This window comes from Oryza brachyantha, chromosome 1, assembly GCF_000231095.2.
Source record: "Oryza brachyantha chromosome 1, ObraRS2, whole genome shotgun sequence".
Taxonomy (NCBI): domain Eukaryota; kingdom Viridiplantae; phylum Streptophyta; class Magnoliopsida; order Poales; family Poaceae; genus Oryza; species Oryza brachyantha.
The window spans coordinates 6,418,638-6,430,487 of record NC_023163.2 but is presented as its reverse complement, the minus strand read 5'-3'; the positions used below and the strand labels follow the sequence as shown (position 1 = coordinate 6,430,487).

At 39.4% G+C, this 11,850-nt stretch overlaps 1 protein-coding gene across 1 annotated transcript; it reads right to left on the bottom strand.

The window, feature by feature from the left end:
• Positions 1 to 2,716: 2,716 nt before the first annotated feature.
• Positions 2,717 to 7,887, bottom strand: LOC102712768 (E3 ubiquitin-protein ligase ZNF598). The gene is made up of 6 exons (XM_040524168.1): positions 7,451 to 7,887; positions 6,994 to 7,308; positions 5,045 to 5,253; positions 4,913 to 4,961; positions 4,542 to 4,631; positions 2,717 to 4,434 (listed from the first exon to the last, which is right to left on the bottom strand). The coding sequence occupies exons 1-6, from the start codon at positions 7,616 to 7,618 to the stop codon at positions 3,238 to 3,240; spliced, it is 2,028 nt and encodes a 675-aa protein (XP_040380102.1). The 5' UTR covers positions 7,619 to 7,887; the 3' UTR covers positions 2,717 to 3,237.
• Positions 7,888 to 11,850: the final 3,963 nt, after the last annotated feature.

Genomic DNA, 11,850 nt, shown 5'->3' with positions numbered 1-11,850 from the left:
CTAGATAAGATGTAAAGGATGTGTACTCCTCGAACAATACAGCTAGGCAGACCAGAGAGGGGGGAAAAACACTCCATACTGTATGAGTATATGTCAGTACATGAGGGTTTAAAAAAAAGCTAAAGAGGATATATAATACGTATTAATTTTCACATCTATATACCCTCTCGTTACATCAATAGCTAATGGGTTTCTAAGCCAACATATATTTAAATTCTCACTTTAAATTTTAAGTTGATTTAGTGATTTATTTTTCAGCTTGTGCTTTCAGATCACTAAGAACATATATATAAAATTTTATTTAAAAATAATTTTTTATTTACAAATATATCATTTCGCTAATAATAATCGTGTGATATAAGTTTCTCTGTACATGCATGCAAGCAAGCTTGCAATTAGTAGTAAGATAATTTTTCGCCAATAAAAGGTTTACCACAACGTGACACATCAATGGTGGTTCGATTTTTTTTTTTTTTTGGAAAACTATGGGTTGAATAATTGTTTGACGGAATATCGCTCCGGATCTTGGAGCGGTTTGGTTGGCTATCACAATTACCTTTCGGTAACAGAATAAATCTGGTGAGATTCAAACAAAATTTACCAAAATTTTAAGGTTCTTTGTTCTTTTAAATTTGAAAGATTTACCAAATAGTTTTTATATGAACCAGAATGATCGAACTGTAATAGGGCGAGCGGTTAGAGTTTTTTTTTTTTAAAGAAACTTATGCATTTTATTTAACTACGAGAAATGGTGACATGCGTATGATCGGTGCAGAACAAATTGTTAACTAGGCAAAGCCAGTTTCACAGAGAAAGTCCCCTAGTAGGACTAGATTAATTACCGATAAATTAACTTCAAATTTTGATTTGCTTCTGGTGTTGATAGTGGAGGATGCAGCTTGGGGCTAGATCGATCTAGCTAGTGATGTTCCAGAATACATATACAACTCATCGTTAAGCCAAGAAGGTCCAGGAACTGAGCCATGGTTGAGGCTTCAGCCATGGTTAGGGCCTTCATGTTGTGGAGGTTGAAGCTTCATTGCCGTAGCATTTCCCTCTTATACATTTCTTCCATTCCTCTGTCAAGATTTATCTATATATTAATATATATATTTTTACAAGAGCAAGTTCAATAGTATAGCTCCTATGGAATATGAGTAGGACATTCAAAAAAGCTCAAGCCCTAATTCGAGCTCAGCTCAAGCTTCATACCACCGAGTTCGAGCCCAGGCCAAAGCTCATGAGTTCATGAGCTGTATCAAGTCTAACGAGACTCTTCTGGCTTTTATTGTTTATTTACCTTACTGATTGATAAATTAATAGATAAATAAAATTTAATATCTATCTACACAATAAATTAATTTGTGTTAGCGACATATATTTGTCATGATTCTTTATCTAGTATTTTATTAATACGATTAACTATAAGTAATTATATTTATCAAGTGAATACTATTGAAACATATGTTATATTAGTTAAGCTTGATCAAGCTAGAACCAAGATTTCTTAGAAGCTCGAATGTGAAGTAAGCTTGGTTTGAGCTCAGCTCAAAATTGTATTGAGCTCAAGCATAGATAAATGAGCTTACTCAAACTCAGCTCGTTGACATCCCTATCTATCATATTACCTTGTTTTGACATTTGAGCCTATCGACATAGCCTTACATTGTTCCTGATGTACTACTACATGAGTAGTGTATAGGGTATACACCTTTATCAATGAACTTTGAACAATTTTTTTCCAAAATTAAATTGTAATATGTATTTTTAATGCAGCGCAATTGTTATAATGTTACCACATGTTATTGTAAGTCGCGATAGCCAACCTTAATTATAAGTATCGGCTAAAATTTAAATTTCAAAACTTAATTTTGTAGCTCATTGTAAGACTTTTCATTAGTTTATTTTACACCGATCGAGTTATAAAAATCGTTAAGAGCACTTGCATAGAAGTTTCCCGTAGCTTTGGTCGCTAGCGAGCGTTACCGCTGATAGCCGGCATAATTGTGAGCTCTACCCAGGCCACAATAGCCCAAGCCCTAACGGTAGAAACCATCACGTTTCCGTATAACCACCTCGTGGAACACGGCAACGAGGCACACCTGCTGCCGGCGCTGAAGGCGACGGAAACGAACTGCCTCCGCCGCAGCGATCATGTCATGGAGGGGAAGTTAAGCTCCGGATTGGGTTCAGCAGTAATACACAAACGTTAATACAACAATTTTGTTACAGTGGCTAATTGGGAAGCTATACATTAGGTGCATATGGCCATAATTGACAACACACTGGGCAAACCAAGGTGGAAATTCTGGAGAGGTTATATTAGCATCGACAAGGGCCTCTTTAGAACACAGGACTTACACGACTTACAAAATACAGTAATAGGAAAAAATGTGTATGATTTTGATAGGAATATAAAACAGACGATTGAGAAACACATGGAAAATATAGAGACGATTATTTGATTAGACAAAAAAAAAGATTAGAGTTGAGATATGGACCTAAAGGGAAGTTTCGATGAGGCTATATCTCATGCTAACTTTTCTCCAAAACTTGCCATGGGATGAGGCACTTGATAGAAAATTCATAGGATTCAATATGATTCAATCCTTGGTTTCAAAAGACCATATAGAACAAAAATAAATCATATTTAAGTCCTACAAAATCATGTTTCCCTTCAAACCGAAGGGTACGAGTAGTATTAGCACTTGCCCGCTGAAAATTTTCTTTTAAAAAAATGAGTTTGGCATTCATCACAATCAAGATACGATTTTGACACAAACTTTTCAATAAGGAGTTTACAATATTTACTCGTTCCATCCTAACATATAAACATTTCTAGTTATAAATCCAGACAAATACTTATAAGTTCATAGCTACAAGTTTATATTTTAAAAGGTAGTAATAAGTTTATGACTCATTTTTAAGTTATCATGAGGCTGACCGCAACAGAACCTTCTGTAGTCGAAAAGCACTCATGTAATCATGTAAAGGTGAAAAGCTCGACTATGCAGTATAATGTGGACTGTCTAGTGTCATGTTCCATGATTGCAAAACTCGGTTAGTGCAGTAGTTGTAAACGCGCACGCCACACACTTAAAATAGACAAAAGGACAAGACGCAAACGCATCTGCTGCACTGATGTCCTTAATTAATACGACACCAGATTAGACACAAACCTTGACATTTCGTAGCAGCTCGGATGGCAGGTCGAGCTGAACCTGCGAAACCAAAGCGTTACTTTGCATTGCTCAAGAAGAGTCTCTGACCCCCATGGCTTTGCCAAGCACTCTTCAGTGGCATCCTCTGTTGCAGTCCCTGAGACGATCCACCAACTGTTTTGTATCCTTCTTTTCGCAGCACAACACAACACCCTTCCTTGGTCATGTAATTTGACTGGAGCTTGGTGGCAGTATTCAGCAACTTGTCTTTCAGTGGATCTGTTGCATCATTACTGGTTCCTATGGCGTCAGGAACCTCCCCCTTAGCCTTCTTCTGGTTGCTTTGTTCCGAGTTATCAGTTCCACCCCCACCATTTTCTTGGAGGCTTGTAAGGCGCAAATTGATATAGTAGGCATCTGCAAGCTCCTTCTGCTTTTGAGCATCAGGTAACAACCTAGCCATTTCAGGAACAAGGTGCAAGAGACCAAACTGCTTCACATAAGAGAGGTACTCTGCAGAATTGATAACACCCTGCCGGTATTCCCCAGCTATCTCTTTAAATGCAGTGTACATATCCTGATCCATTCCTAATGCATCCCGCATTTTCTCAACCAAGGCTTTATTTGCTGCACGAATGTCTTCCACACTGGAGAACACCTGGCTGTTCCCAAACGGCCCTTGCCTTTCATTTCCAGCAGAACTGGGGACATGCACAGGGCGACTTGTTGAGCCAGAAGGGATCAGAGCAGTATTTTTAAGGTGCTGAGGCTGAACAGTGTGGTGTATGTTCTCAATTCCCTTGCTGTATTGTCCAAGTCCAGATGCACAAGTGTTTTCTGGTGATGTTCTTGCACCCTGCTGTGCTAAAGCAACATTCCTGTTCCTAGTAACTGATAAGGGACGGAATTGCTCATCCGCTATCCTTGCTGCAGGCCTTGAGCTCTGAATAAGTGTTGGTGCTTTTCTTGATTGCACTGGTACGGAAGGGAATGAAGCTTCTTGAAGAACAGAACCTATCCTAGCATCACAGACCCCCTGGCAGGTAAGAGGGGGAAGACATGCTTGTCGAAGTACCTGATTTCTTGCAAAGCCTTGCCCTGTTTCTGATGATCGCCCAGAACTAGAAGAAATGCTTAATGATCGGAATGGAGCTACAGAAGAATCAATTTGGCCTCCCAACCCATGACTTGCAGCTGCAACGCCATTTTGCACACATGACAAGCTATTGTCAGCACCAGGGATGTGCTTCCCATGTTCCACAGCATTATGCCTCTGGATGGAATAGAAAGAATATAATCAAATCAACTAAGCAAACACAAGTCAGAAACTAAAATGGTGACATTTCCAGGAAATGATGCGCATGAATGTGTTTCACTTGCCTTGAGCTCTCCTTCACTTTCAAAGACAACAAACTTCTTCTCCAAACACCCTCTATTCTCACAGAGAAAGTGGTCTTTCTGAAAATGTATCTGCAGACAAGCACAATGCTAAGTTGTAACCATTAAACTTAGTACCATAAGATGGTCATAATTAAATATTTAGATGGAACACATGAACGTTGTTCAAGTATTGACTTATTTATATATGGTTATGGATTGCTCACTACTCATGCAATATTTCATCTGGTCATTTGTTTTCCTAATGTAAAGTTGATGCTGGAATTGAAATTTACTGGGTTTGTGTCCATGTACAAACTGAATCCAAGACAGTATTTGATTTCAGACAAGCATGCCAGCTTGATATACCATACCTCTAAGTCATCATAATTCCTAAAATAATCATATTGTCCAGAATGTTGCCTGTCAACAATCACAAAGTCAGCATTATGCTGAATTGCTGATGCCTCAGCAAATAAGATAACAGGCCTAGTCTTACAGAGTACCTTTGGCATATATGGCAGGAAAAATGTTCCCTTGTCATATGGGTGTATAATTCATTATCACCATAAAATGGACTTTTGCAAAACTCACACATTGGATGCCCTTCAAAGCCACGGCGCTCAACCTCCGAACCATCCACCTCTGAATCACCAGATTTTATGTGTTGGTTTAATTGAGATGTTGTATAAAGTTTCTGCTCACAAATAAATATCTGCCAGAGACAACACAAAGCAGGAACCACAGTTATAAATTACGTTCAACTGTATAAAGCATGTTTCCTTTCTGCATTCAGACAGTTGGACCAATGATCCAGGGAAACGGACTAAACCACCCTGAATTAATTCCTTAAATAACATTCCTTAACGGAGAATACTGCTTACTACATGCACATTAAATGCTACTCCCTCCGTTTCATGTCATAAGATATTTTGGTTTTCCCTAGATTCATCTATGAACCAATATATATATATATATATATATATATATATATATATATATATGTCTAGTATCCATATGAATCTAGGGAAAGCTAAAACGTCTTATAACCTGAAACAGAGGTAATATAATGCAAGGAGTAAGTTAGCAGGGGCAAATGAGGTAAAAATTACTTTGGAAACTGTGGGCTCATATAGTTGAACATGCATGAAGTAAAGCACAGCCTATATAGTTGAACAGAGGGAGTACAAACATGGCCTGTAGCATAATGCCGTAGTTAATAATAGTCATGGAGGAGACTATAAACATGTTAGGCATTCTAAAACACAGTGATTGGTATTAAGAGCATTATGGAAGTTGAAAATAATGCCACCCTTCGAAAAAATGCTTCAGAATGATGCAAATGCTCGAATGCACCAGATAGAACCATAGTAAAAATAGCCGGGCAATTCACCAAACCGCTTGATCTCCTGGTTCATCGCCTCAGTGGTCCAACTGCCGGTTTGGCTGGTCCAACTGTTGAACCAGAACCATTATTTAGTATATATATTTATTCTAATACAAGGTGAGTGAGCTGGCCAGATGGTGGAGGCCCTCAATTACCAACCCAATAACCTGGGTTCAATCCCCCCTTATGACCCTTTTTTTCTTGGCGAATTGAAAATAACCATTCTTGTGCCTGAGCAAGTAGAGTGGGCCGTTAAGGCTGGCCCAAATTTCAGCTTGAATAGTAAAAAATACACTGGTTCACAGCAACCAAGCTCGCTGGTTTTAATAAAAAACATCCAGTTCACTTGGTTCTCACCAGTTCAGAACAGCCTGTCATACATTGTCCAAATGTGTCAACTATTTAGACATTCAACCGCACAAAACTGCTTGCTTGCGTGTGGAGTAAATGTCCATTTGCACATGTGTTGTACAAATGAATCAACTATTTAAATCCACTGCTCTACCATGTTAAGACCTTCAAATACTGCATGATTAAAAAACTGTGGGAACTTTAACAAGATTGAAGAATATGGACTATTACACATAAGGCAACAGATCTAGATATATCATCAATTGGTAGATAAAATCAACGGATAAACATGTGAAGTTATGAAAAAGCAATTCAATCTCACTACGTCTTAAATCCCTATGCAGATGCAACCCTATGTTTCTGTACGGAGGAATGCTTTGGTGCATCTGCAACTCAAGAAGGTTAGAAATAACAACATTGATTACACATAGCAGGGGAATTCCTCTCATATGTATAGTGGTATTGGGCACAAAGGAAGTTCTAAGGAGAAAATTTACTATAAAGTACCTAAATTATTTTCATAGTAGCTACTGGTTAGCAATGGAAGTAGAGAAACACTTTTATTAACGATTAATAATGTGGTCAAACCATCTAAAACGTTCATCAAAACAAACATCAAAATTGTAAAATAACTCTGAAATACAGCAAACCAAAGTATAACATAATTCAAACAGGTCAAACAGGTGTTCAGGTAGGATCAAGTCTAAATAAGATCACCTTTCTGCCTTCCAAGCAAAGGTCACACATGTACAAGCCATGCCGATCGAGGAGATGTCCCTTGAGCTGATCAACGCTCCGGATCTTATTCCTACGCTTCCCCTTGGCCGCTTTACCAGTGCGATCCACCTTCTTGTTGCCGTCGCACACACTACACGAGAGCCGACACATGGCACTGATCATCCTGTACTGATCGGCGTCATCGAACCACGTCTGCGTGGCCTCGTGGTGCCAGTACTCTCCGGCCTTCCCCTCGCCGCCGGCGCCGGGGAGAGCCGAGAAGTCGGAGATCACCCTCGTGCGGCGGCCCATTGCCTGAACATCGAGAAATCAGAACACGGAGAGGGCTCAATTCGAGTACTCAGGAGCCCCGGGGGGGGGGGGGGGGGGGGTTGGAATCGCGACGGGGAGCAACGCGAAGAAAACCCTAGGGCACGGGGGGGCGGGGGGAGCTGACCTTGGTGACGAAGACGGCGGGGCAGGGGGTCATGCAGAGGCAGCAGCGGTGGTCGCGGAGGACGAAGCGGAGGCGGGCGACGCAGGTGGAGCAGACCTCGCGGTGGCCGCAGGCGCCGTAGGCCACCCACTCGAGCGGCTCCGCGCAGACGGCGCAGGCGTCGTCCATCTCGATCTCGGGGGGCTCCGCGGCGGCGGGCGGAGGCGGAAGGTACTGGAAGGTTCGAGAAGGCGGCGAGGGGCGGAGGGGAGGGGTCGAGTGGAGTGCGCGACGCCTTCACGCCGGCCGCCGTTGGGTTGGTTGGTGGGCTCTCGCGGTGGTAGAGGAGATACTCCGACCATGGGCTTTTAACCGTAGGCCGTACTGAACTATGGTAGTTTAACATGACCGTAATTTTGTGATTTTTCACGAATAATCACTAATTTTACGATTTTTCATTAATAACTCAAAAAAATTATAGATTTGTTATCTTACGTTTATGACTATATATAATAGACACATATAAGAGTGACAAATAGTTTACAGATTTATTATCTTACGTGTCTATGACTTCATATAATAGATACATTAATTCAATATCAAATATAAGAGTCGTAAAGTCGTAAATAGTTAATTATTGTATAAAGTGAGGGTATGCCCAAAGCTGCCCGAGAAGCCTTTGGCACTCTTTTTTCCTAGCTTCACCTCCCCTGTTCAAAAAAAGAAATTTAATTTTCGGTTTCTGTATTTAGCGATTTCATTAAAATTTATAAAAAAAAACTCAAAATTAGTCGCGTAAAAAATATTATTCATATTTTATCATCTAATAATAATAATATCAATTATAAAAAATTTTAAATAAAATAAAGAGTCAAAACATTGTATCTAAAAACTAAAAAAACCTTATTTTGAGACAGAGTAAGTACTCATCTTCCACGCACATGTTTCTTTAACAGTTAGACGATGAGGGAGCCGGGAGTGTATGTTATAATACTGAATTTATAACTATTAAGCAATTTAGCTCTAATAAAAAGGTGCGAGGAAGTATAGACTGGTATAAGAAGATGCACGGTAAAGATCATGTAGGGTACAGATCATTTCACACTTCAGTTTTATAGTTAGAGCCTTGCTAATCAGAAAACACTTAGGGCCCGTTTGGTAGAGCTCTGAACTCTATATCCTAGTTTCAAACCCCAACTCTAGTGAGAGTTGCTTTTGTGGGAGCTGAAGAGCAGATCAAAACTATTTGGCTAGCTTAGTCTGCTCCAGAACTCCTAAAAGAGAGATACAGAGTATATTGACAATAATATCTGTGTGGATCATATGAAGTCATGATTAATCCATAATTTAATTATGTTTATTTTTCATATAATTAAATACCAATTATTTTTTTTAATTTGAACAACACAACTATGGTTACAGAATTTTATATGACAGTTAACATATAATATAAATGTTTAGTAATAATATATAGTCCTACATGAGTGGCAAATTCGAGTAATTATAATAAAATAACAAATGACAGTGGGTCTTTTGGTATGGAGTGAAGCTGTGGAGCAGCAAAAACCCAGCTCGACCATTGTAGTTTATTTTTTAGGAGCAGCTCCGTAAAAAAAAGTAGAATCTGTACCGTTTGGCACAACTCCGGCTCCAGGTAAATTGAAGTTGGAAGCTGGAGCTGTACCAAACGGGCTCTTATTATGATACAATAACTTAATTTGTGTAAAACAATCTAACATGATGCCCACGAATGGCTTATCAGCTTGCAATTTGCAAGTTTGAACCCCCCAAGTGAGAAGCTAGAAATTGTTGTTTTACATAACAGAGTTTGCGCCTCTTAGCTACACAATTGGTAGCATGAAGGAAGAAGACACGATCATCACTCATAAACATTTATTTTTGTGATACATACTACATGTAAATGAGTAGGTAATCTAGGTCATATGGTTGATGCATCGCTAATAAGTCTTGTTCGTGGCATTTAGCTACCTATACTTGTCCGGTGCAGGATTATACCTCAAGTTGGAAGAAAAATAATTAGTAATGGGCAGTAAACCTGGTTAAGCTCCTCTGTATGCCTACATGTAAATTACGAAATTTAGTAGATATGGTAATGATCCAACTTGAAATGCTAAAACTTCATAATTCCTTGAAATACAAATTAGAACTTAGAATCCAAGATTATTCTTATAAATACTTTTATGTAATAATGGAGCATATATGATAAGAAAAAAAAATAGTTGGGATGAAAATGAAAGGAAAAAAAAATACCATTAATCAGAGGTCCCAAGCAGTCTCTCTCGTCTTGCTCGCCCGATCAGTGACCACCGCCGCGCCGCCGCCTCGCCTCGCCGGTCACCTCGCGCCCGCCGCGGCGTCGTTGCTTCTCCTCCTCGTCGGCGCGATGGACCCACGTTCTCTCCTCCGTACGCCGCCGTCCGGGCCTTCTCTCCTTCCCCTCTGCCGCTGCCATCCTCTTCTTCCGCCTGGATGGCCCATCGCCTCGCCCGCGCCCTCCTCGTCCTGATCTATGGCGCGACGGCGGCGGCCACGGAGTTGCAGACCACCGCCATGAGCGAGTTGAGTTTTTTCTTTTTTCTTTTTCTAACGATGGGCGATGGGCCGATGGAGATCTCCAGTGATTTTAGTTGCACTAGCAAATGCCATGCTTTACGGGTACATAAATGTTTTATAGATTATTTGATAGTGGTAAACCTATATTCAAGAGATAAAATAAAAAATTAATAACATGTATAATAATTTTTTAACGCTAAAGAATATATATATTAAGAAAACAAAATAGGTGTGCACCTTGCTTTTTTTTTCCATCCGACGGCCACGATCCTTCTTATCTGTTTTATCGTTTTGTGTATCGAACGGTTCTTGTTCACCGGCTAACGTGGCTCATCCTATGGACATATTTGAGTTCAGTTGTCACTTTGTAGAGATGGCCAGATGGGCACTCTACATTTCATGTTTAGCTCGATCAGAGTTATGCCAAAGATCCTATAAAGTCATTTCAAAAGTATCAAAAGTATCCTAGGATTTATGTAATACCCATCTGTTTCTTTATCCGAGATATGTAATACCAATCTACTTCTTTTAATTCGAGGTGGTTACCTTTTAGATTGATTATTTGTTCTCATGACTATGTACCCCTCTAGCCTAAAATTTTTAGTTTTTTGGAAGTGTACAACTCAAGGCACACACGAACATACACCATACTCACATCATAACATAGGCACATACGCGTGCTCGTCCCTAACACACGTTTAGGATTTTAGGGTTGCACGCGCGTGAGGAGAAAATCTCCGGGTGAGACACGCGAGTTGCGATCCCAGGGATCGAACTCGCATGGGCTGCTCACGCGCCCGCACAGCTAGCCACTCCAGCGTTGCTCGGTTCTCAACCTAAAGTAAGGTTATCTTTACCCTTATCTTTGTCCTCTCTTAATGGTCTCAAAATAAATTATCTTTAACCAAGTACCGCAGTGAAGTTTGTGAAAATAGGGATCAAAGTGAATTGGAACTAATAAATTGGGAGACAATTACATGCATATTTGATAAAGTGGAGGGTATTCATCTTTTTTTATTTTGTGTTGGTGGATATGAGTGAAAAATAAAATTATTTTAAAACAAAGAGAGTTTCGTTTAGACGATAAAATTATAAATCAAGAAAATTTTTCAGAAATACCATTGACAAACAGTCCAATCTAATAAATGTCACTAGTGAATGTAAGTTTTATGAAATATCATCATACAAGCATATTATGGTTCCATTCATCCCTCCCTGTTAAGATGCAATGCTTATTTTATAGCACTTAATAGTGGCTTGCTAACGAAACTCTAACAATGATATTCCTAGAACAAAGTCACTTGTACAATTACGTTGCATTATATAAAACTCGCATATGTCAATAGTAATTCTTAGAATTAGACTGTTATCAATGATATTTCTTAGATTTTCTCAAATTACAAAGGTACAAACTGTTTCAAGTGACACCTGTTTGCCTTTCTTGGTTGATTATTACTAGTAATTCTCATAACTATATACTGTATCATTCAGACAATAAAATTATAAAGGTACAAACTGTTTCAAGTAACACATTGATCGGTTCGTCGGCTTTAAATGATTATCCAATTACATCTGTTCGCTTAATACATAGGCATTAATAGTAGGAATCACCAGTGATCAGCATGAAATTTGCAATCATTCTACTTCAGTACAGTTACACCTTACTTCCCAACGCATAACAAGTAAACATTATGATCTACAGAAAGAAACATACACCACTCAAACCCATTTCTAAACCAAAAAAAGGGCCAACAAAGGTTACTGTTTCAAGGTTTCAAGGAACAGAAAACTGTGTAATGGAACCCACGCCATAGAACTGCAGTACAGTGGTAACATCCATCTATCTC